Source organism: Pseudophryne corroboree, chromosome 3, assembly GCF_028390025.1.
Source record: "Pseudophryne corroboree isolate aPseCor3 chromosome 3, aPseCor3.hap2, whole genome shotgun sequence".
NCBI classification, from domain to species: Eukaryota; Metazoa; Chordata; class Amphibia; order Anura; family Myobatrachidae; genus Pseudophryne; species Pseudophryne corroboree.
The window spans coordinates 284,632,874-284,659,815 of NC_086446.1; the positions used below are offsets into that span (position 1 = coordinate 284,632,874).

The window sequence follows — 26,942 nt, forward strand, 5'->3', positions numbered from 1 at the left end:
ACTTATGGGCTACAGGACTGCAGTCCGTCCCCCAGTAAAAGCCACCACTTCAGCAAAGAGTCTGTGAAGCCATATGCAGTCCGTGAGACTGCACTGGCCTCACTGTGACTGGCAGTGACTTCCTATTGGAAGTCCTACCTGCCAGTCACAGACAGTACAGGGAGACCCATTGGGAGGTGATTCCTCCCTCTGTGACTGCCAGACCGGGCTGCGATTAGCAGAGAGCCGGCTTCCTGTAACATCTCCCAATGGGTCTCCCTGTATTGTCTGTGACTGGCAGGTAGGACTTCCAATAGGAAGTCACTGCCAGTCACAGCAAAGCCAGTGCAGTCTCACGGATTGCATCTGGCTTCACAGACTCTGTGCTGAAGTGGTGGATTTTACGGGGGGGGCTGCAACCACTCTCTGTATTTTGGCCAGCCCTAGCCAACTTCTACGGACTGCAGCTGATGCAGTCCATAGAAGCCGGAGGTTTGTGCATGCGCAGCACTGTCACCACTACTGCGCATGTGCCGGTCCCAGCATCTGTAAACTACAAGGGAGGAGGGACATAGCAGCATGACCAGCGGCAGCCCCCTCCTCCACCGAGGTAAGAGCCGCCGCTCGTTACAATAAGAGCCGCTGCTCGTTACAATCATGAATCACTTTTTATTCAGAGATGGAGGATAAGGTGTACACCATTATTGAAGGAGGGTAAACTTAATGCTGCATCACGAATAATTTTATATGGTAACATTATACATGACATTGCTTTTTCTACAAAATTCCTGATAATTGTTATATAAAATGGTTTTGAATGTATTGATTTAGCCTATTTTTTTTTAATGTAGAAAGTTAGTTGTAATGTTTAGTGTTGTTAGCTGACAGATATTAGCATTGTGGGTGGGAGTTTTTGAAAATTGTCACTTTATTCTACTTCCCTGTTGCTTGCCTGGCTTGCTTATATTCCTGCTAGTAGCCCAGGGACAAGATAGCTGTCAATTTAACAGAGAATGCACCATTTCTTCATTGCATTACGACTAACATGATATTGCTTCTTGTTTTAAGGAAAGAGCAGCAGGCTGAGCCTCCACCCAGGTTGGTACCCCAAAGTGTCATATAGCCAAACATGTGCATGTCCCATTCATGGTAACTACACTGATATCCAACCCACAGCTTCTGTGGTTATATGGACACCATATAATCTCCTTCACAGCTTCTCTAGTGTCTATTTCATTCCACAATGTATGTACCTAATTTCACTAAAAACAAAGTACACCTGTAACTTACACGTTATAGAGGCAGCCATTTTGTAGGCTCACCTAGTTCATCAGAATGCGGCTTATCGTATTCTAGGAACGTGTGCCATCCAAAATGGCTGCTTCACTAAGTTTACTAGTGAATGGATAGGTTGCATTATGACCAGTATGTTTCACCTCACAAAATGGCTGCCTGCACTGTGTGTATGAGACAGCTGCAACTTTTGATACCCTGTCACTAACGCAGACATTGTGGTCTACACAGCTGCAACTAGTCTATTTGTTCAGCACAACTGTCTCTGCTGGTATCTGCAAACTCATGTAATCTGTGCTTGACTACCTTTTCCTTACATTTAACTGGCTGATAACACATTTCCTTATTGCACAGTTAGTCCATTACAATAGTTAAGGGGGGTACACAAGGAGAGAGCCGTGCTTAAATTCCAAGCAATCTGACTAGATTGCTTAGAAGTTAAGCATGGATCTCTCCGTGTGTATGCCCCACAGCGATAGCTATGCACGGCCCCGCGCGACGCTGTTGCTGGTGCTAGATTGGCCTGCATGCAGGCACAATCTAGCACATCGCTCATTTCACCGCCGGGTGAAATGAGCGCCACTTCCCCTTGCCTCGTTCAGCACACATTGCGCTGTGTGCTGAGCAGGGGGGAGATGTGTGCTGAGTGGTCTATGCTAGATCGCTCAGCACACATCTCTCCCTGTGTGTACTGGCCTTTTATTCTTCAGCTTTGGTAAGAAACAATGGGCCAGATGCATCATCGCTTGGAAAGTGATAAAATGGAGAAAGAAAAAGTACCAACCAATCAGCTCCTAACTGCCATTTTTCAAACACAGCCTGTGACATGGCAGTTAGGAGCTGATTGGCTGGTACTTTTTCTTTCTCCATTTTGTCATTATCCAAGCGATGATGCATCTAGCCAAAAGATTGAAAAGTTTATCTTTGCTGTTGTGTGATGTAAATGAAATTATTTAAATGATGTGATGCCTCTTGGTTGTCCTGTGCTTCAATAGATAAGTTTAGTCGCTGACCAAATTACATTTGTCCTTGTTCAGAATGGAGCAATGGCATGGCAGAATGTCCGACACATTTTATTTAGTCTATCCCCATAGTCGGCAGTCAAGTAAAGTATTTATTCAGCTCTTTGGTATTTCTGGGTCTGCCTTTTCTAGTCAGATTTCATAGCCACATTTTGGATCCCAAGGTTTTAAGAAAATAAATAACTGTATTGGTTTCTGACTTTCTGTATACTTTTTTTCATTTTAACCTTTGACATCTATCTATCTATCTATCTATCTATCTATCTATCTATCTATCTATCTATCTATCTGTCTGTCTGTCTGTCTGTCTGTATATCCCTCTATCTATTGCACATATTTTGGTGGGGGAGATAGTTGCCTTCTTTTATTTTTTGGGGGTTGAAAGAGAACAAACTATGCACTGTTTATTGAAGGAATCCAATTAGCTACACCTGCCGATTCAGTTCACTGGGTTTACCCTGCGCATCAAGACCCAGAGGTGGACTTTTTCCTGCAGCTTCAGGAGCTGTGAGGAAAAGTCTGTGATAAAAGGCACCCTCTGGGGTTAGATGCGCTGAGAAACCCATTGACTCCAAATTTTGTGTGGAACCAGTGGGTTAGCGCGTGTTATCCCAGGGGTTACTGTGCGGGAAAAGGCAGTTTTTATTGAAGCTTTCCAGGCATGACAGTATCTTGTAAATAGCCATTACTGTACATGCAAGAAAAGAATTGCAATGGAATGTTTGTGTAAAAATAAAAAAATCATTGGAAATTTTCATTAACCTTGGTGCCCATACACCTCAAGATTTATCTTCCAATCTGGCTCGTTGGAATGAAAATCTGGTAATGGATGGGAGCAAATGACATGGATGGGAGCAAATGACAGTTGACCATTTCAAATGGTCAACTGTCATTTGCTCCCATCCATTACCAGATTTTCGTTCCAACTAGCCAGCTTGGAAGATAAATCTTTAGGTGTATGGGCACCTTAAGAGAGAGCTAAAGTACCAGCCAATCAGCTCCTAACTTCCATATTATAGGCGGAAAAAAAATGTCAGTTAGGAGCTGGTTGGTTGGTACTTCGTCCACATTATCTCTCTCCAAGGCTTACTACATAGACCCCTTAGTGCTTTAGAATGATTTGCAACACACTGTTCAATTTTCTTTGGGTTTTAATACCTGCTTTACAGCATTTAAGAGCAAGTACACTCATTATTGGACATTATTAATATCATTTTATTTATATAGTGCTTACATATTATACAGTGCTTTATAGGTATTGCTCCACTGGCCCAGTGGGGCTTACACTCTAAATCCTCTACCACATAAACATACCAGTATATGTTTGAACATTAAGGGCTCTGTTTATTTTTGTTCACATATCTCTGCTATACTGAGGTAAGTTACCCCAACGATTTATCAATGTTAAACTGCTGGAGGGGTAATTCGATAAACCACCCCTCCTGCATTGCAGCTTTATCTGTTGCATTTAGCATAATGCAAACTCGTCTGCCCATTTCTTCTTTGTCAGTGGCTGTTCTGTGCATGCGTAAGCCAGTAAATACTTAAAGTAAAAATTGCGGATTTTTGTAGTAGAAATCATTGAAGAGAACTACTGCTTTAATTGGTAGCGCACATGTGCGAGATGGATCCCAAGAAAAGTATACAGTACATAACGCCATCCAGAGATGGTACATTCATTTCTCAATGATGTCATTAGTTCCTTGTGAAATAAGTTGTACATTGGTGCAGCCCCCCAAAAATAGCTATGTGCCCTTTATGTAGACACGCTGCGGATTCATTCACCACCGTAGATTTGCTGATAGTACTTAAAGATCTTACACATAATAATGACTTTATTCTAGCATGATTGCTGCTTGTATTCATAGTGTTATATTATTGTCACTGTGGAGAAGTACTAGTAGCCTACTTTTTTCTTTCTCATTAGAACAGTGCTGCCATCTTGTGGGTGATTTGTAATCTATATATTTGGAATGTTAAATGCGAAAAGGCCAAATAAAAAAAAATAAAAAACCTTCCCTTAACCAAGAGATTATGGATCTGGTGCAGAGTTGCCGTAGTTTCATCGATATGCCTTCGACACTGGCTCAGTACACTTACTGTATATGGCAATGTCTAGATGCCACTTATTTTCACACATAGTTGTAACTATAGGTGCGATGGAGAAGAGTCAGTCTCACTGCTTGGCTACGGAGAATGCTCTGTGCAAATATACATAAGAGCTGGCTATGGAATGGCTAGGCAGAGCATTCTTGGCTATGGAGAATGCTCTGTACAAATATTCACAAGAGCTGGCTATGGAGCTGCATCAACCTATATGTGATGATAAGAAAAAATTGACATGAACATATATGAAAATAACCTTTATAGTTTAGCCTTACATTTAGTGAATAGTGTTGTCAAGCCTCTGAAATATAATTTCTATTTGGAGAGTAGTGTTGTCACGCCTGTAGAATATAATTTATATTTGTGTAGTAGTGTTGTTACTCTGTCACATGACTCGGTGTGAAGTGTTCCTTGCTGGAATGCCACTCTCTGTGAAGGTATAGTGCACTTTGCTAATATGAGGAGATCCTCATAGCTATTTGCAATGCTTAAATTGAAATTTGAATTTTTAAAATATAATGCATTACCTACTTTGAAATTAATAGAATATTACAAGGCTATTCGGCATTCCTTGGCCTGTCTACAGGCATGACAGAATTATACCCCTTTCACGCCAAGCAGTAATCCCAGATTATTGCCACCCTGGTCCTGGCTGAATGTGAAAGAGTTGATCAGGGTCGTGCATCCCTGGTCCACTACCCGGGTCATGACTAGGGTTAATCCCGGGTCCGACCCTGGTAGCATGCAGTGTGAAAGGGATGACCCAGGTCATAAAAGGAAGATTCAGAAGCGCTTGGACATGACGTCATCTCCAAGCACCAAGTGTGAACTGTGATGACCCAGGACCATCCAGCAGTCTGACGGGTTATGTACATCTGAAACCTAACTTCAATCTGTGTTCAATATCCTGGGTCGGACACCGGTTGAAGCCGGGTTTCAGTGTGAAATTTGTATTAGTCAAAAACGGTCACAATGTGGTTTTCACTGTGCCCTTCTGGCCATACACAGGGTCTTATAACTGCGCTGTGATCTGGCTACATGTCACTTGCACAGACATGACAGTAGATGCAATAAAAAGGGGGGTTAGGGTACTGCGCTCGGTGAGAAAAATTAGGTTGCTGCTTGGAGTGGTGGAATCACTACCTATTCCACTGTTAGCCAGGATACAAAAAAGGGGGGTGTACTCGTGGATAAACACACAATACTTGTTTTAAAATAGGAAGGATTTTTTTGTACACAATCACAAAACAGCTTAAAATGACGTGGCATTGTGGAATTTCTAAGGTCTAATCTAAGGCAAGTAAATGATGTGAGCTTAGACCAGACTGTTGTTATTATTTCTGGTCTTAAAAAATGAATTTCTTGGGTATAATTGCTATTTGTGGGGAGTGTTCCTAGTACCGGTAGATAAACTAATCCACAAACAAAAACAAATAACACACATATATAGAAAGGTAAAGTAAATTGCAGTAAAAAAGATACTTTGGAGGTCTGGATGGCTGTTATTGAAATCACCAAGTTTTCCTTACTCCAAAGCTTGACCTCTAGTGCACAGTAATTGAAGTCAATTAAGTGTGATCACTTGAGGTGGATCAGAATAAACATCAGTTCAAAGTCATTAAGGTACATATGTGAGAGTGATGCGCTGTTTGCATCTAACCCCCTCCGTCACTTTGTGTAATGGTGACGTTATCTGTAAGTTTCCTGGTTGTAGTTCGTTGCCCCAAGGCTTATTAAGTGGTCGGTGTGCTTTTTTTCTGCAATGTCAGACCCTCATTGCGGAAAGTAGATGTTCATTGAAAACACACACTGCCAGTGAATGAATGTTGGAGTGGCTTGTGTGGAGGTGGGTGCTGGTAAATACCTATTGCGGCAAGTTGTCTTGGCTTATGGGTCTTCTCGGTCCTCCTGGCTGCAGAGATTGGTCAGGTTTGCAGGGTGTCCGCCGGCGGAGCTTACCGAGCAGTCCATTGAGTGCACTGGTGCGGCTCTGTTCGGGATCAGTGTCTCTGTAATCAACTAGTTTCGCCTTGTGCAGGCTTCCTTAGGATTGCAGAAGCTATGATCCCCAGTAATTCCCTGTCCTTAAATCTGCTGTGTGCGTTCCATGGCCAGTTTGTTTCCTGTATCGAAGTGAAGAAGCCCCATAAGCCGTGACAACTTGCCGAAGGCATGAACATACAGTAGCAAAAATGTGCTCAACTCTGTCAACATTGGCATTGCTTGCGACTCGGGCTTATTGTAGCCAAAGGGTGTGCAGCCAAATAGTAAGGAAGGGTGCCTTTACTACTGCATAGGGTCATAGTTTTTATTTCATTACTACATTTAAGTTTAAAAGGAATGTATTTGTTCATAACCTCGGACATTCCATACACATATTCTGATGATACAAGTTTGGTGCAGTTCCATTTATTTCTGAAACTACTGTACAGGTTATACTTAAAATTCAAAGACCCCAATAATGTTGACCAGAACTGTATAATCTCAGGACAAAATGTTGTAAGTTTACTAGCAAACAGAGCTCTAATCGTGTTCTACTAGAATCTTACTGTGCAGCAACTACTGTTCTCCGCTTATTTGCAAGAGAATTCTTGATTGTCCACGTTGCAGCAGCCAGTCACCTCAGGTTTGCAGCCTCAGACCAATGTATTTTGTACAGATTTTAGTAACAAGACAGTCAATTTTTCTTAAGACATCTGTCTACTGATCATTTAAAAAGGAGTTATAAAATATATATGACCTGATTCTGAGATGGACGCAAATTGCCGGCATATGTGGACTTCTGTGGCTACTAGATTTACTACCTTACACTAAAGCAAGTAACCGTCCGTCAGTCTTCATTCGCATGCATCAATCTGGTTGCTGTCTTCCCACCTACAGCCGGAGCTGTCCTCATTACAGACAGTTGCACCCGCCTTTAGTACATTGGGCCTAATTCATGTTTATACGCAGCTGCGTTTTTCTAGGTTACGAAATTGCTAATTTTCGTAAGTTCTCTGCAATTGCGTACTCATACGCAGCACCGACGCAATAAAGAGAAACATAGATTCCTAGGGTTGACCTATGGCTATGCAGAATGGATGCAGCAGTAGGGATGTTTGTCTGCGTACATGATCGCAGCTGAAGGCAGAGACGCACCTCGAAAACAGCCATGACGCGCCTGCATTTTTAATGCCACTCCTTGTTACCTCCCCCTAATGGTCCCTCCCTGTCAATAACTCTGCGTATAAAATGTCAGTGTTTGTGCGATCGCTAAGGTACCTTGACAGGTGTGCAGTGTGATCATGGCACATGTGCAGTATGCTGATAATTGATCCATTGTGAAAACATCTGCACTGTATACAAACATGAATTGGGCCCATTGTTCTGTGTCAACCATAACAGATGGGTACATACTGATTTATTCTAAAGTAAAAAAAAAAAATGTTTAAACCTCTTAAAGGAGAATTACATCTGGCATATTGGTGTTCATCTTATCCGGCAGGCTGCTTGCCCCTGCTCACTCACACTAACAGTATATACAGTAAATGACCTAGCCGGAGCTGGAAGAATCCTGTGAAGTCTGCATCATTGCTCTTGCTTCTACCAATCTGGTCTGTTTTTCATTTAGGCAGCAAGACAGACACTGTTTACTATCTACAACAACTTTGTTAGCAGTAGCATAATCCAGGTTCTATGTTCATTTCCTACCTGGGAGTCCAGAAACGTTTTTTCCCACTGTTTTCTGAGTGGCTGTTGTGAAGCCTAAGGGCGGTATTCAATTATTTTCACCCCCTTCCACATCCGTTCTGTTTCTGCTGATGGGCGTGGTATAATAATTTCTGCTTGCTACCCCTGCGGTAGCGAGGGCACCCAACCCATTACACAGCTAAATCTGATTACTATAGCTTCGATATGTGCTTTAATGGTGGTCACTTTAGAAAGGAGATTGGGCGTGATAAATCATTTGAATACCGCCCTAAGAATGTTCTCAAAGAAAAATGAAGGTGACCTACTTTCTCAGCTCTTTTCTTCTATATGGAAAACAGTAAATATATCCTTTTTTTCTGGGCTGAACCAGTGTGCAAAAGAAAGAAACAGTGACATCCGTGTAGTTTTGCATCTGTTGAACAGTGTAGACTGTATTCCAATCAGATCCTTTGGTGCTCAAGAGATGTCACTTCTTCTTCTGGGCTTCATTTAAACATTGGTTCAGTACACAAAATAGCTGCTTTCAATGTGTCCATACTATCAGCAAACTTTAACTTTTCAGGGGCACAAATCAGCAAAGTCATACAGTATGAATTGTCATTTATTCCTCAGAGCTGGTAACTTTAAGAAACTTGGATTATGGAGGTTTTTCTCTGTTTTCTTTCTTCTCTTGTACCATTCTATTTCTTGTCCTTAAGACTAATTTTTCACTCTCCCCTGATTTCCAGTAAGGGGAAAATTATCTGCAGCTGCTGCTCAGGGGAAAATAGGTACAGTGAGAGACTGTCACAAGGACCCCCTCCCAGCTGCATGTTCTGCCCCCTTTAACCCACTTTCTAACCGCCCAAAACCATTCTGCTCAGTAGAGTTTCCAGAAATCGATGAGATGTTCTTATGTCTGATGAAACAGAGTTACTATTTGTGCAGACAAATAGTAGCACATTTATCGGCCATGGCCAACTGTACATTATGTTTAGGCATCATACTCCAGAGACTAGTGATGTCCCTTTGTGGCTTTTGGCTACTCTACTTGGCTTGAAAATCCTGTGACACTAACATGTCTGTCTAACCTTGAAAAGTAACTACCTCTTCTGCTATTGAAAGCCGCACTTAACGCTTTTCATTTTTTATCTTCATTTTGGCATGATTAGTATTCGTGCTTGATCTAGTTAGTAGTCCACCATATTGCATAGATATATTTAAAAGAGTAGGGGTTTGTTTGTCCCCAGATGTATTCTACCCAAAATTATGTTGTTGACTAGTTTACAGTACCCACTCAAAGTACTACAAAATAATAGGAATTTTTTTTTGCTTTCTTTTTCACCACCATAAAAATAGTTAATATAAAATATATTACATCTACATATAATGTTGTAAATCCTTAATTTCCCTAAAAACTGAAGTTTAAATGGCTCTTCATTCATTTTAAGTGTATTATTACCACTGTATTTTTCACTAGGCTTCACTTTGTATTGTTTTTCATTAACTATAAAACAACAATGATTGGGAGCTTTATAAATATGGAATATATCCTATTAAAATATACACTTGCATTATCCCAGATCTGAGTCTCTCAGATGTACAAATAATTCTCTACAAGATATAGGAGGTGACTTTCATGTATCTAGTGCTGCACTGGCCAACTGGAGGACTGCAGGCCTGATGCAGTCCCCAAGGCATTTTGGTGGTTCAAACCTTGCCTGACAACTTCAATAGACTCTTAGATTACATTATTTTTTGTAACAGAATTTTGCCCATGAGTATAGCGATGACATAAATGTGTCCCTATTCATTTACATATTTGGCAAGCACTGATTTAGGGTGGTTTTCTACAACATGTTTTACTGAGAAACCTTTTCCAAATCTGTCATAAGTGAGAGAGATCCTATAAAGTCCTATAAAGTCCTATAAAGTGGGGAAAATGGAATTGTTGCATTGGTTATCTGTGTTTCTATTCCGTATTCCAAAATGTTATACTTACTGACATTTTTTACACCACTCTTTTTTTAATCTAGTTGAGATCTGTAAAACCAGAATGTAACTTCTGTACTGATCCTTTAATAGCTGCAGTGGCTTTTTTACCCCTAGAATGCCTGCTAACTGTTCTTTTTTTTCCTGATGCACCCCCCACTTATACCCCTGTAAATGCATGGCTGCCCTGAAGGAATATGAATGCTTCTTGTTCTATTTTTTTGTTATCAGACATTTAAAAACGAAACTATTGATCATTAGTTGCCTTTAGTGATCTGTTTATTGAAGTACTGTTTTTAGGTTTGTGGAATCTGCATTTGTTTACCTTCTGGTGTAAAATTGTGTTTCCGCACAAATCCCTTACAAATTTTGATTAGATTACATTTATAAAAAATTAGTACTTCAAATTGTAGCTAATAAAATTATTTTTTTAAGAGATATTTGATATACAGATGTAGCCATGTTCATCTTTACTGCGATGCATGCTGCATGGGATGCCGGACTGTGACTATTCGCACCGGGCGATTGCTCCTTTAATTCCATTGGGAATTAATGGAGAGATTGCTGGCTGTGAATAGTCACAGCCTGGCATGCCATGCAGCATGCATCACAGTAATATGAGCGTGGCTACATCTGTACTGTACAACAGAGGTGGAATTGGTTGAACGTTGGGTATGTGCAACCTGCTATTCATCTACTTTAATCAATCTCCCTAGCATTAACAGTAGATCTGTCTGCAAAAAAACCTGCCCTCTCTCTAATTCCATCTCATTTTGCCCATTGTTCATGGTTATGTTTGCAGACTTAAATGCCTATTTTCTTTCCTTGATTTTTCCATGATTTATGAAAGGAGCCGTCACTCCTTCCATATGTCCTAAATTCTGGAGATATTAAGGAAACAAAATAGTCATTTAAACCAATATCCTCAGTCCTGTTATCTGTTATGTCTGTCTGCCTGCTTGCCTTCCACGTGGGTTTTTGAATGCATGAAAATGCCCATTCTTTCCCCATTTCCAGAGTGATCTAAGCCACGTCAAAGCCATTCACTGGCAGTGATCATCTCTACCTAAGACTATTGATCTTAGAGATTGCTGTGACAAACTCTATGGGCCAAATGTAATAGAGTGAGAGTTTCAGAAAGTGAGAGATTTGGTAAGGTTTTTCTGTTTTTTTTTAAAGTGGCAATCACACTGCAAAACCAGGTTGATCTTGCTGTGTAAATGATTGCCATTTTAGCAAAAACTGCAAAACCTTCCCAAATCTCTCACTTTTTGAAACTCTCACTCTATTACATATGGCCCTATGACTCTGAGGCTCCTCAACCTCAAAGAGCTGTTTATGTTCATGGGCCCCTCGATATTCCGTCATATCTACTATGTAGATTTAATTATATGCGCAGATCTGACTTTACTTTCTAAAAACAAAAATGTAATTTGGAAATGTATTTCTCCCTCTAAGGGGGGGGGAGGGGGGGTATTCAGTTAGGGTAATTTTTTCGCCTAGGCAAAAAAACTGTACTTTTCACTATTTTTTTAGAGCGAATGGGGATTTGCCCTATTCAATAGCAGGGTAATTTTTTCACCTAGGCCAGGCCTGGCCAACCTGTGGCTCTCCAGCTGTTGTGAAACTACAAGTTCCAGCATGCCCTGCCATAGTTTTGCTATTAGGGAATGCTAAAACTGTGGCAGGGCATACTGGGATTTGTAGTTTCACATCATCTGGAGAGCCACAGGTTGGTCAGGCCTGGCCTAGGCGAAAACTTTGGCAGGAGCCAAAAACATGTGGATCGGCAAATTTTGACGATTTTGAGGCATTTTTCGTCAATGCCTTTTCGTTTTTCGCAAAAAAAATGAAAGTGACAAGGCATTGGCAAAAATGCCTTGAAAACGGCCCACAATTGAATACTCAGGGGAGTGAATTCGATAGCTCCGAAATTGTCGGCGCTAATTGAATACCACCGGTGTCCCCATTTAAGGCTGCCCCCACAACCTACTGACATTTTTGTTTTTACTAATGTGCTCCTTCTCTTGCTGAGCCATTTGGACTGTTCTGTGCAATGCAGCCTTTTCCCTGTAGCTTCTCTGGTCTTTTCACAGCCCTTGATGACAACTGAATGGAATGTGTGAGCCGGAGGACCAGTCACAATTGCATTCATTCTCTCTATTGCCATTTTTAAGTAACGAATGAAGTGATGTACTAGTTCTGTGTGCAGAACCAGCAGAGCACTGGGAAAATGGCTTTATGGAGCAGTCACTAGACTGTGGAAAGGAGCATGTTCATAAAACTCAGCATGTTTATTACAGTGTATTATTAGTATATTTTTGTACATTAATGACATGCTGAAACAGTAAATATATCATAGTAATAATAATTATTAATAAACTTAATTACTAGTAATAACCAAGTACAAAATGTGCTTCTTGTAGATAAAGGTTTATGAAATATGTAATTATAAACTTTTTATGTCTTAATTCTTACTATGTTATCTCCTTATTTACTCACACTATTTCCCTTAGGCCAGTGGTTCACAAACTGTGTGGCGTGGCACCCTGGTGCCCTGGGTTGGTGGTCCAAGACCAATTCAAATTATTTATGGTCAATGTAATAGGCAAAACCAGTGCAGGTGGCTGCCAGTCATAAAATATGTAGACAAACAGAAGCAAATCTTGTCCCTCCCCACACAATTGAACTTAAGGATGACATAGAAACAATTTTCTTAATGTAAAATTTCTTTGTAAATTTCTCAATAAGAAACTTTTGGCCTAGGGGTGCCATGAAAAACATTCTGATGCTCTAGGGCGCCGTGATTCATAAAAGTTTGGGAACCACTGTACTAGGCTATATAGACCAGTGAAATAACAAAAACACAAACCACCACAATAATCGCGCCAAGGTCACTGTATCAAACCGTATATACAGTAGAGAACATATGACAGTGCAGATACTATTTATATGTATAAAGCAAAATGTTTTTTAACTACACCGTGATGTTAAACTAGTGTGACAAGAACACTGGGATAGTGTTTGAGGGCAGGTATATTTGTCCCAGGTTCTTGTCTTACATGTTTTAGAAAATGTTAACTTCTAGGAAAAATGCTTTTTGTTTTGTCTGAACCTTTTCAGTTTGCTGTAAAAGCTGGGTAAAGGCTCTGAGAGAGAGATAAGGCGAGTTCTAGACATTGGGCCCAGTTCGGGTCTTTGGCCTCACAGAGGGCTAATCAGGGTTTCAGCTGTGTAAGAGTGTTATAGTGCTTCTAACCTGATTAGTATGGGCAGACTGCCTGGGAAGGCTGGAGGATCTGTGTGTGAGAGACACGCTTTCTGATGCAAGTAAGCTATACAGTATGTACTGAAGAACTCTGTGTTTTGTTTAGTGACAGTTAGGAATATCTTATGTTTAGTTAGTGCCGGACAGGCAAGGTATTTTTATTTTTGGGTTTTGTTTTATTTTCTGTTTCAATAAAACTGGCCGGGGTCAGTTGTACCAGAAACTGGACTTGTGTTGTTCCTCAGCTGCTGCGTGCGGCCATATTCCCCAGGAAAAGGCGCCTTGCACCCCTACAGTGTTACAACTTGGTGGAGAATGCGAGCACACCGTTCTGCGCATAAGTGAAAGCAGCAGCTTTGTGAGGCCTGCAGAAAACGGTGGTTTATGCAGATACAGCCCAGTGTGAAGTTACTGAGACTCACCCCTGAGGGTTTGATATGTCCTGGGTGAAAGCAGCTACAAAGCCGCCTGAAAAAATCTGTCGACATGGAGGATCTGCTTAAAGCCTTGCTGCAAGCTACAGCGGCTCAGCAGGAGGCCAACCGACAGCAGCAGGTGGCAATGGAAGAAAATAGGAGACAACAGCAGGTGGCAATGGAGGAAAATTGGAGACTACAGCAGGAGGCCAACAGACAGCAGCAGGTGGCAATGGAGGAAAATAAGAGACAACAGCAGGCAGTTGTTGATGAACTTTACAGGCAACAGCGTCAGGATAGACAGGCCTTAACAGAAGTGGTGCAGAGCCTTGCAGCCCGGATTGGAGATGTGGCCGTCAGTGCTCCGACCAGCTCTAGTTCTATACGGGCCAGTCACTTCCTGCAGAAAATGACAGAGGCTGATGGTGTGGAGGCCTACTTGACCACGTTTGAAAGGACTGCAGAGCGTGAGAACTGGCCAAAAGCACAGTGGGCCAGTCTGCTGGCACCTTTCCTGTCAGGTGAGCCCCAAAAAGCTTACTTTGATTTAAGCCCTGCTGAGGCTCGGGACTATGATAAACTAAAGACTGAGATCCTGACCCGCCTGGGAGTCACGCTGTCAGTACGAGCACAACGGGTGCACCGTTGGCTGTACGCCATGGAGAAGCCTCCGCGCTCCCAGATGCACGACCTTATTCAGCTAACAAAAAAATGGCTACAGCCAGAGACATTAACTGGTCCCCAGATGGTGGAAAGAGTCGTCATGGACCGCTACTTGAGATCTTTGCCCATGGTCCTGCGCAAGTGGGTGAGCCATGGAAACCCGGGTACTGCTGACCAATTAGTGGACATGGTAGAGAGGTATTTGGCAGCAGAGGAACTACTGATGACCACCCAGCAACCCATAGATCCTCGACAGCGCCCTTCAGTAAAGACTGGTAAGACTGTTCCGTGGGAAAACGTTGCTGGGCGGTTAAGAGAACGCAGGGCTGGAGAGACTGTAAACACTGACCCTGGAGACAGGCCAACGGGGCTAGAACGGTCTATGCTGCCCAAACGGGTTGATAATCGTGTGGTTAAATGTTTTAGGTGTGGTATGCCAGGTCATGTTATTGCCAATTGCCCAGTCACGCAAGAACCCATGCAATGTGATGCTGCCTTTGAATGGCGCAGAATGTCTTTCTTTGCTAGGTTAGCCTGTACTGTGGTACCTTCACCTGAGCTGGAAAAACAAATGTGTGATGTGTTCTTAGAGGGTAACCGGGTAGAGGCCTTGCTAGATTCAGGAAGTTTAGTTACCCTCGTGAAAGCTGGGTTAGTGAACCCCTTAAAGGTCCAGCAAATACCTATTGGGGTAACTTGCATACATGGGGATACCCAACATTATGCCACTGCTGAAGTGAATATAGAAACTTGTTGTGGGTCAGCAATGGTTAAAGTGGGACTGGTCCCTACCTTGGTGCATGAGGCCATAATAGGGAGGGATTTTCCTCATTTTTGGAAACTGTGGGAATCACGGTTATCAACAGATGTGAGAAGTAAAAAGCCAGTTGATAATACCGGTGATTTTATGGATGTACGTGGGTCTTCGGAACTCTCTGGCCCTTTGCCTTTTGCTAGTTTGGCTGGGGAAGTGACAGATGGGGAGTCCAGTGAGGACCCTCTTGCCGGGAACAGAGACATAGTAGTTAGAACTGAAAGCGTGCCTGACCTGGAGGTAAAGAAGGATCTGTTTGCGTCTGAACAGTTAAAGGATCCTACCTTAATAAAGGCTAGAGAGAATGTTAAGATTGTTAATGGGGAACCTGTGGTACCAGGTGACAGGGTTACGTATCCCCACATGGCCATCTGTAATGAGCTCTTGTACCACATTGTCAAAAGGGGTGAGGATGTGGTGGAACAGCTGGTAGTACCCCAGCCTTATCGGAGAACGGTACTAGATTTAGCTCATAGTCACGTTACCGCAGGACATTTAGGGGCAGAAAAAACCACTGAAAGAGTTTTACAAAGGTTCTTTTGGCCAGGGGTTTATAAAGAAGTGTCTGAATATTGTTCTTCCTGTCCTGAATGCCAGTATCATGCCCCTAGACCCCATTTCAGGAGCCCACTAGTTCCCATGCCTATTATAGAGGTCCCGTTTGACAGAATAGCCATGGATCTCGTGGGGCCCTTGTTAAAGTCTGCTCGGGGCCATCAGTATATCCTGGTAATTATGGACTATGCCACTCGATATCCTGAGGCTGTCCCTTTACGCACTATCACAACCAAGGCGATAGCTAGGGAGCTGGTGCAGGTATTTAGTAGAGTGGGAATACCAAAAGAAATTTTGACTGACCAAGGTACTCCATTTATGTCAAGGATCATGAAAGAGTTGTGCAAGTTATTTAAGGTCACTCACCTCAGGACGTCCATCTACCATCCCCAAACTGACGGGTTGGTGGAAAGGTTTAATAAAACATTAAAAAGTATGTTAAAAAAGGTTGTTGAGAGAGATGGGAAAAACTGGGATTGTTTGTTGCCCTACTTGTTAATGGCCATCAGAGAAGTTCCTCAGTCCTCTACGGGGTTTTCTCCATTTGATTTGTTGTATGGTAGACACCCCAGAGGGCTGTTGGATATTGCCAAAGAGACGTGGGAAGGACAGCCCACTCCTTATAGAAGCGTTATTGAGCATGTAACACAAATGCAGGATAGGATTGCAGCCGTGGTACCTGTTGTCAGAGAGCACATGGAACAGGCCCAAAGTGCTCAACAGAGGGTCTATAACCGGAGTGCCAAGATACGGGAATTTGCTCCTGGCGATAGAGTTCTTGTTTTGGTACCCACTGTGGAAAGCAAATTCCTAGCTAAATGGCAGGGTCCATTTGAGATTAGGGAAAAAGTGAATGAGGTTAATTACAAAGTATACCAGCCGGGAAAGAGAAAACCCGAACAGATCTACCATGTTAACTTAATCAAACCCTGGAAAGATAGGTTGTCTCTGTCAGCGGAGCCTTGCCCTTCGGTGTCTTCACCCCGGTTGCTTCCCGCAGTGAAGGTTTCAGAGACATTATCAGCTGATCAGAACAATCAGGTTAAAGAATTTCTCATCCAAAATAGGGAGGTATTTTCAGAGCTGCCTGGCCGAACGACCATAATAAAACATGACATTGTCACAGAACCAGGGGTCAGGGTTCATTTAAAGCCATATAGGATTCCTGAAGCTCAGCGAGAAGCTATTTCTAAGGAAGTTAAAACCATGTTAGAACTGGGAGTCATAGAGGAGTCTAACAGTGAGTGGTCCAGTCCCATAGTGCTCATCCCGAAGCCCGACGGTAGCATACGCTTCTGTAATGACTTTCGTAAGTTAAATGAGGTGTCCAAGTTTGACGCATACCCCATGCCCCGTGTGGATGAGCTTGTAGAAAGGCTGGGAACAGCCAGGTTTCTCACCACATTGGACCTGACCAAAGGTTACTGGCAAATACCTTTATCTGATAGCGCCAAAGAAAAAACAGCCTTTTCGGTTCCGGAGGGGCTGTACCAGTATAAGATGTTACCCTTTGGGTTGCATGGGGCTCCAGCAACCTTTCAACGGGCGATGGATAAAATTTTGAGGCCCCATAGAAAATATGCAGCTGCCTATTTGGATGATGTGGTAATTCACAGTACAGACTGGGGGTCCCATTTGGTTAAAGTACAAGCAGTACTGGACTCAATCAGAGAGGCAGGGTTAACTGCTAACCCAAAGAAGTGCTGCCTCGCAATGGAGGAGGTCAAATACTTGGGCTTCACCATAGGCAGAGGTCTGATTAGGCCCCAATTGAATAAAGTTGATGCTATTCAAAACTGGCCTCGTCCAGTGAATAAAAAACAGGTAAGGGCTTTTTTGGGAATTACTGGGTACTATAGACGGTTTATTCCTAATTTTGCGACCACAGCGGTGCCGTTGTCAGACCTTACCAAAGGGAAGCAGTCAAATGTGGTGAAATGGAACCCTGATGCAGAAAAGGCGTTCCAAGCGTTAAAAGTGGCTTTGTGTTCACAACCGGTGTTGATAACACCAGATTTTTCAAAAGAATTTGTGGTACAGACAGATGCCTCAGAGGTAGGGATAGGTGCTGTGCTGTCCCAAACCAGAGATGGGGACGAACACCCTATCATTTATTTGAGTAGGAAACTCAATGAGCATGAAAAAAGGTATGCCATTGTGGAAAAGGAGGCTTTGGCCATTAAGTGGGCACTAGATACCTTGAGGTATTACCTCTTGGGTAGACAATTCAGACTAGTGACAGACCATGCCCCTTTAAAATGGATGTATGTAAATAGAGGCAAGAATGCTCGTGTAACTAGATGGTTTCTAGCGTTGCAGGACTTTAAGTTTACTGTCGAACATAGACCGGGAACACAATTGGCCAACGCAGATGCATTGTCTCGCATCTTCTGTTTGGGGGCTACAAGTGTTCCGGCCCCTAGGTCGAAACAGGGGAGGGGGATATGTGACAAGAACACTGGGATAGTGTTTGAGGGCAGGTATATTTGTCCCAGGTTCTTGTCTTACATGTTTTAGAAAATGTTAACTTCTAGGAAAAATGCTTTTTGTTTTGTCTGAACCTTTTCAGTTTGCTGTAAAAGCTGGGTAAAGGCTCTGAGAGAGAGATAAGGCGAGTTCTAGACATTGGGCCCAGTTCGGGTCTTTGGCCTCACAGAGGGCTAATCAGGGTTTCAGCTGTGTAAGAGTGTTATAGTGCTTCTAACCTGATTAGTATGGGCAGACTGCCTGGGAAGGCTGGAGGATCTGTGTGTGAGAGACACGCTTTCTGATGCAAGTAAGCTATACAGTATGTACTGAAGAACTCTGTGTTTTGTTTAGTGACAGTTAGGAATATCTTATGTTTAGTTAGTGCCGGACAGGCAAGGTATTTTTATTTTTGGGTTTTGTTTTATTTTCTGTTTCAATAAAACTGGCCGGGGTCAGTTGTACCAGAAACTGGACTTGTGTTGTTCCTCAGCTGCTGCGTGCGGCCATATTCCCCAGGAAAAGGCGCCTTGCACCCCTACAGTGTTACACTAGATATATGCTCAATAACATAATTGTACACACAGTACACATAATATAATACAATCTAAAACATTTCACATGCAGATGCTGGTGTCCAGGTCAACCACTGCCTGACTTCAGTGTCTGCTTCAAACTTGTATGCTGTATTGATCACTTCCTACTGTTCTCCCTTCTTTGTGTGTGCCCTATGTAACATTCATGTTCTCCATATTGAATATTCCTTATAATATCTAGCATTCCCATATCAACATCTTTACTTCCTACTTTCCTGTGTGACTCTTCCATTGTGTTCTGTCACATATTGTATGAGTACTAGATGTGTGGGCATATGAATAGGGAATGGCGGCACTCTAGGACTTTAGAAATAAACTGATCCAATGTTTCCGTTTTAAATAAGTTTTGTTATGTATTTCATTACTTGTCTTCTTATTGTCATTTCTAAACTCGTAGCATACTGCCATTCCCTTGTCTGAGTATTGTGGAGGCCACATTGGTAATTTTCATGTAAGGAGTATATACAATGTATGTGTATATATTTAGCATCTTTAATTTACTCCTATATCTTAAGGTATGGCATACTAGGGGAATCCTATATTGTGCGTGGTTATTAGCAGTAATTCTATTTATACCCTTCTGTTTTCCTCGTACACATATAATATAATAGATATGTCTCAAATACATGCATTGGTATTCTTTAGTGTGTCCCTGCATCAGTATTTCAATTGTTAGCTCACCCTGGTCAGATTCCTGCCGGGAAAAAAAGTTATCTGTTCCCAGTTGGCATTGTTCAAGGAAGTTGTACTAGGATTTGGAATTTCAAGCTTATTAATTTGGCAAGGGCAGGTCAGTAGGTAACTGTTACTGTGGTGGAAATGTACTAGCTTCTGGCTTAGGGTTAGGAATATCGCCCTTTCTGCAAATTTGCCAACTGCTTTTAAGCCAGCAATGTTATTAACCCAAAATAATAATATTAGCATTTTATGATTGGAGACTTGGCTTACCATTAACCCATTACATTTCCTCTTCTATGTACAAATACAGCAACTGTTTATTTACCATTGATGTTTATAATCTATTCACAGCAGAAGGATTAATGTTGACTCATGTTTGTGACTACTATTGTAGGTGCATGTTGTTGTTTTTTTACTACAAAGATGGTACATGAAGCCTTTTGGTTAGTTCCTTTATTTTCCTTTTGTCAGCAGCCAGAAAGTAAGCCTGAAGGAAAGAGTATTCTCCAGCCCCAGAGCTGTTTCCACAAAAGGCAAAGGTTCTCCCCAAGCCCAAGGCATGCGACGTTCCCCAAGTGCTGATCAAAGCATGGAAGACAGTCCTAACAAAGTGACCAAGAGTTGGAGCTTTGGAGATCGGGGGCGAACCAGACAAGCTTTCCGCATCAAGGGATCAGCATCACGGCAAAACTCTGAAGGTGAGAGAGTTGTGGTTGTTGTTTTGGATTTCACACAGATCCTGATAAGATGCTGTATAGGGACAACTCTGTATCCTCAGCCCAGGTTCCAGACTATTTATTAGTAAAAAAGGCCTGAAGTTTATCTACTGAGGAAGCGGGAATTCCTGTTTAACATGTAATTCCTGCCTACTCTTCAGGTAACCATCAGTGGCTGTGGACACATGGCCCTGCTGTGTTGAAATAGAGAAGGGTAATTAATAGAACTTCTTTAAATGTATTTCCTACTTCTCACCTTACCCTATTTTATAACTGTGGGATCATTTAATTTATTGAATGTTTATTTGATTCATAGATTACAAAGGTTTATGGACTACCATGTTAAATATTATAACTGCCAGTTTAAAGGAAGTATCATATTTCTCATAAGTATTGCCATTTGTAGGGTTTTTCATTTTAACAAGATTACTCCGATTGCTGCCGTAAGATGCATTTATTTCTGAAAACACTGAAAATGATAATTCACTTTGATATAAGTCATTGTGTACTGTGTGTAGTGAATTCTTCCTATAGGTGGTGCTGTTTTCATTGGTATCAGACACAAAGGATCTCTGATAAATCTCCATAAACAACATAACAATGTGGCACCATCTCTAGGCTCCCCATTTCCTCGTTCCCCCTTGTTCTGTACAATGCAGTTGTGTTTTAGCCACAGTTTTACAAATTAAAAGTGGAATCCATGGATACTTTATTCAAGACATGGTGCCTGGCAAGTGCTTTCATATTTCTGATTAAATAAATGGCCACTAGATAGATCTGTTATATTGGTGATGTCACCCTCTCCTCTCTCTCTCTCTCTCTCTCTCTCTGAATGTAAAGTATAGCTTATACAACTTTGTTCTAGTCTGAAACTAATAGATGGGGATTCTTGCAGCCAGCCTTCCAGGGGTGGAACTTCCTGAAGATAACAGGAGTTGCAATTGTGAGTTTCTGGCTGATGATCTGACCCCCGGCCTCAAGGCTTCTATTCGAGCTGTGTGGTAAGTAATGCTACCAAAATGTTTTCTGAAGAAATATTAGCGCTGTGGAAAATCTGCTGGATATTAACATACAACTAGGCTTTATTTAAAATCAGTACACTTGAAACCTGACAATATAGAAGACCGATAACATCTGGGAAGCTGGGGCAGTCACCCAGGGACCCTACACTTGGCTACATCACCAGAGCGTGTATGTTGTGTGTGTGTGTGTGTGTGTGTGTGTGTGTGTGTGTGTGTGCAGGGACGGATCTAGACTTTTCCTTTAGGGAGGGCGGTGTACTGTTTGATTGTGACTCCTCCCATCTCCAGTCATGACTCCTCCCCTCTCCAATCATGACTCCTCCCCTTTCCATTCCCGACTCCTTCCCTCTCCCATCCTGACTGCACTGGCAGGGGTCAACCTTAATTGCAGACGCATCATGAGACGGTGTTACACATGCTTAACGACCTTGCCCTGTGATGGGCGGCCCCCAGCATGTGAGGAGATGAATGCAGATCTTGCTGCGTATGCAGCGATCTGCGTCCATCTCTGAATAACCCACTGTGTGTATAAGGTGTATATAAAACATTAATGCAATCTGTGTTTAGACTTGGGTCCCATCCAGTGGCAGATTTTCCCTATGGGCTCCAGGACTGCAGCCCCCCCAGTAAAATCCACCGCCTTAGCTAAGTGTCAGTGAGCCAAAAGTAGTAATGCTACCATTACACCCATGCGCGCATGCAGGGGGGGGTTTCCGAGTACCTAGAAACCCCCCCTGTACGCCAATCTATCGCAGCAGCTTACCGATTTTTATTTATTCTTAAACTGAGCCCCATTTTGTGCGGCAGCCTCCTATCACACTGACCGTCACTGAGGCAGGCTGTGCGGCTGGCAGAGTGTGTAGGAGGAGCTACTGTATACTGGGACATTTCCCAGTGCGCCGGACACCCTCTCTCACCAGCACCCTGAGACACCTGGTCACGATCAGCAGCCACTGCTAGTGAAAGTACTGCAGCCGCGCTCAATACACTCTCTCTGCTGTTTCTGTGGTGAATCACTGCAGCAATAACAGGCAGCCTGGTTTAGCAGACTGCACCACATACACTGCGCGGGCTGCAAAGGGAGGGGGAGGTACATGAGGAGAGGGCTGCAGCCTGCTACTTGAATACTGTAGTTACTGAATAGTGTGCAAATGCAGTTTAGAAGAGCAGAGGAGGAGAGAGCCATAGCTGTACAAACTGACATCGGCACACTAATTAACTAAACTATCCCAGCAGATCATGGTAACAGGCGTCCACGTTATAGGGCAATCATTTTTTATTTTTTTTACTCTGATTGGCTTGTGGAGTATACTGTAGTGAAGGTGAATCTGCCAATCACAGACTGAGGGGTGTGGCAAGACATGATGTGAAGCCTCCGGAGCAGAGGTGCTGGACAGGGTGAGTGAAGTCTGTGGTACTTATGTATGGTGTAACTGGCCACAGTTACACCATATACAGTCAGCCTGGTGTGCTGCTTACACATGTATTTCACTGTTCTCTCATCAATTACATTCTAAGTTAATGACCCTAACCATTGGTAATATTACAGTCATTATTAAAATATTTCAAGACAATAGTCTCTGCAATTAGGGAGCTAGGGTATAGATGTATTCTCACATTTTTGTTTCAATAAGATGAAAACATTTTTTATTCTATATGATATTTATATCTATAAGTTTTCAGATAATTTTCCAGGAATTTTGAGGGGAAAATAAATATATATATATATATATATATATATATATATATATATATATATTGTCCAAACAGAAGGAGCAGGTGATGAATGAGAGGAAAGGCGAAGTGTGAGAGAAGAGTATGGGAGTCATTCCGACCCGTTCGCACGCTGCAATTTTTGGCAGCTGTGCGAACGGGTCAGAACTGCGCATGCACGCGGGCGGCAATTCGCAGGTGCGTCGGTCGCCGGCAACGGCCGTCGCCACAGAGCGACGGCCCTTACGAAGTGATCAGGTCGGAATGACCCACTGTGAGAGAAGGAACAGGGTGATGAAGGAGAGAATGTGGCTGGAGTGTGAGAGAAGGAGCAGGGTGATGAAGGAGAGGAGGTTTTACGTTTTCTGGCCTCTTATTTACATTATTTAAATATTTGTACAGCCTATACTATATACAGTATCCAGTGTATAAAAAGAACAATGTTTACATTAGTGCCCAGGGTTGTTATTAGGCTCTCTTAACATTACCCCAAACTCCTGTACATGCTCCAATGTTCCGCAGAGTGGGAAACTGTGGACTGCATTTGGAAACCCCCCTTTAGAAATCCTGCGTTTGCCACTGACACCATCTGTGCTGCTGCTGTTTGGAGATCACAACACAAAAGAGATCAACCTGGCTGGGTATAAGCGGATAGAGACACCCGCCTATTACAGACATGTACACAGCGAGACAATGGGTTTGGATTGTAATTGCTACTAAAGTGTGCACGGGAAACAATGTTTTATTCTAGCATTGCTAGCAGCAGCACTATGGTCTGGTGACCCTATAAACAATGGGTCCAAATCTATTTTTTATTTTAGTGCCTAAAAAAATTCATTAACAGTCATGTATTTCTATGTTAATGCCACTAATTATGAGAACTAAATGTGGTGGAAAATAATACCCCTTTTCCACTAACGAGCACGGGTCGCAGCCGGGAGCCTGACACGGGAGCTGCCCCCTGCTGCGACCCGTGCTCGGTCCCTTTCCCATTAGCAGTCACAACCCGGCAAATGCCGGGTTGGTGACGCTTCTAGTGACACGGCAGGGGCGGCGCAGGGAGATCACATGATCTCCCAGCGCCGCCTTCCCTATGCACTGTGAACGGGAGCCGTGTCACCTCGACACGGCTCCCGTTCACACTAGACAGCTAGCCGGGTTGAACACGTGTTCAACCCGGCTAGCTACCAGGGTAGGATTCCCGGATCACTTGATCCGGGTTTACCCTTTTCCACTTGCAAAAAACACGGGTAAATGCGCGCCCCCGTGCATTTACCCGTGTTTTTTGAGCTAGTGGAAAAGGGGTATTAAGGTCACACTCACTGGCATTTTAAATTAATTTTTAATATATCTGATGTGCTTGTATGAGTAGTATAGGTTTTCCAGTAAAGTAAGAAATGAACAGTAGTGAAATACAGTAAGTAATGTACCGAAATCAGATACCCCAATTGAATGCAGGCAACATAAAAACTGCCCATGGGTCTTGTAAGAGGAGAATCTGTTTTTTAGCAGACCCACTGGCATTTCACATAAATGGGTCTATGGGGAAAAAACAAATCTCTTCTCTCTCTACCCACACACCTGTATACCTCTGCTATATACCCACACACCTGTATACCCCTGCTATATACCCGCACACCTGTATATCCCTGCTATGTTCACGCACATCTGTATACCCCTGCTATATACCCACACACCTGTATACCCCTGCTATATACCCACACACCTATATACCCCTTCTATGTTCCTGCACACCTGTATACCCCTGCTATATACCCACACTACTGTATACCCCTGCTATATTCCCGCACATTACAGTATATACCCACACACCTGTATAACCCTGCTATGTTCCCGCACACCTGTATACCCCTGCTATATACCCACACTACTGTATACCCCTGCTATATTCCCGCACATTACAGTATATACCCACACACCTGTATACCCCTGCTATGTACCCGCACACCTGTATACCCCTGCTATGTACCCACACACCTGTATACCACTGCTATGTTCCTGCATACCTTTACACCTCTGCAATATACCCACACCTTTATACCTCTGCAGCATACCTGCACTTACTTACATTAAGTTGCAGATTGCCGGTAGGTCTCTGGCTGGCAGGCAGTAGGTTGATCCTTGTCCTCTGGCCACAGCAACAGGCTGGCCCTTGTCCCTCTGGCAGCAGCATCAGGCTGGTCTCACACTGCAGCCAAGGTGAGTTGAATCAAAGTATAAATGGAACGCACAGCTCCTTCCTGCTTCCACTTCCTGTGTACAGTGTACACAGACATGTTCAGCCCACCCAACACTATAGTGTTTTTCATTCGTCGACTAGCCTGACTGTCAAGTAACTTTAGCCCCGCCTCCAACAAGCAGCCAGTTCCCGGACGGATCTCCTTTGATCATCTGTGTGGAGACACTGGGGTGAGAATCCCACTCCACAGTCAACAAACTTATCTTAATTGCCTGCCCTATTAGCCAAAGGAGTGATTGGGAAGGAGGAGAGACGCAGCTCTGCAGCCTCTGCTCAGCAGGGAGTACACAAGCTGGGAGGAGGGAGCGGGATTGCTGAGACACTGTGTCTCATCTCATCACACTGAAAGCGGCAGTGTGCTAGGGGGGGTGGGGGGACCGCCCCCATCGCCCCCCTTTCTATCCGTGTGTGTGTGTGTGTGTGTGTGTGTGTGTGTGTGTGTGTGTGGGGGTCACTGTGGCATAATGTGAACTGGGGGCACTACAGTGTAATTAACACATTTGTGGTGCTGGCAGTGTTTGTACAATATACTTTTTAACTAAATCGCCAGCATTATCATATTGACAATTTTATTAGTAAGGCCCCCCCACAAGATAATTGCCCTGGGGGCCCACAAACTTAATTTGGTCCTGAGTAGCGCAGAAAGTACTACTCATGCTGAGGATAAGTGAGCTCTTGCAAATGTGCCAGGGGAAGGTGATCTCACCCACTAGTAGTCCCACTGTACAGGTGCTAGTCATTTGCAGCGTAAAAATGCACAATCCTGTCCTAGCTGTTTGATTGGATAGATTTGTGTGCATTTAGCTAATGAACTATATTTAAAGAGTTATTAGAGGCAGGGGCGGATTTAAGGGTGAGGGCGCCCCTTGGCACAACAGTAACAGCCGCCCCACACCTGCCTCATTTTATTATTTTTATTGATTGATGATAGCCAATTTAATAGAGTATTAAAAAAAGCCACTATGACATTTTCTCATACGTCCTAGAGGATGGTCCACTTCAGTACCATGGGGTATAGACGGTTCCTCAGGAGCCATGGGCACTTTAAGACTTTTCTAGAGTGTGAACTGGCTCCTCCCTCTATGCCCCTCCTCCAGACCTCAGTTTAGAAAATGTGCCCAGACAGATTGGTCGCACTCCAGTGGAGCTCTACTGAGTTTCACTGAAAAGACTTTATGTTAGGTTTTTTATTTTCCGGGAGACTGCTGGCAACAGTCTCCCTGATTCGTGGGACTTAGGGGGAAGAAGTAGGAACCAACTTCCTTAAGAGTTTCATGGCTCTGCTTCTTGCTGACAGGACACCATTAGCTCCTGAAGGGTACTGAACACTAGCTGCGGCTATGTGCTAACTCCCACAGCACGCCGTCACCCCCCTAACAGAACCAGAAGTCAGAAGACGCGTGAGTATTATTACCAGAGAGCTGCAAGAGGGACCTCCGGTCATCGTGACGGCTCAAGGTACCGCGCAGCGAGCGGGAATGCTGCGCGGACATGCTATCCATACACAGCGCACAGCAGGATGCAGGGCGCGGGGCGCCCTGGGCAGCATGAAAACCTACCGATAAGTCTGAGTCTCATGCAGAAACCTGGAGAAAATCCGTGGAAGATGTGATTTTTAATAGTTCTGCCTTTTCATCCACAGGGGACCCCTCTGGGTCACATAAAAGGTTATTTGCACAAGTAGTACAAACTGATACCGACACGGACTCTGATT

The 26,942-nt window shown here is 43.2% G+C and overlaps 1 protein-coding gene and 1 long non-coding RNA gene across 5 annotated transcripts in view; one reads left to right on the forward strand and one right to left on the reverse strand.

Moving 5' to 3' along the window:
• The window catches only part of LOC135055325 (uncharacterized), a 36,596-nt gene extending 11,368 nt beyond the window's left edge, over positions 1 to 25,228 (reverse strand). Inside the window, exon 1 of the long non-coding RNA XR_010243717.1 lies at positions 25,058 to 25,228. This is a non-coding gene — a long non-coding RNA (uncharacterized LOC135055325). The remainder of the gene's footprint in view (positions 1 to 25,057) is intronic.
• The window catches only part of KCNQ2 (potassium voltage-gated channel subfamily Q member 2), a 251,808-nt gene that overhangs the window by 205,990 nt on the left and 18,876 nt on the right, over positions 1 to 26,942 (forward strand). For all 4 annotated transcript variants that reach the window (XM_063959228.1, XM_063959230.1, XM_063959229.1 and 1 more), the window contains 3 exons: positions 1,048 to 1,077; positions 19,989 to 20,215; positions 21,129 to 21,234. In XM_063959228.1, the coding sequence (XP_063815298.1) occupies positions 1,048 to 1,077; positions 19,989 to 20,215; positions 21,129 to 21,234 (363 nt within the window). The remainder of the gene's footprint in view (positions 1 to 1,047; positions 1,078 to 19,988; positions 20,216 to 21,128; positions 21,235 to 26,942) is intronic.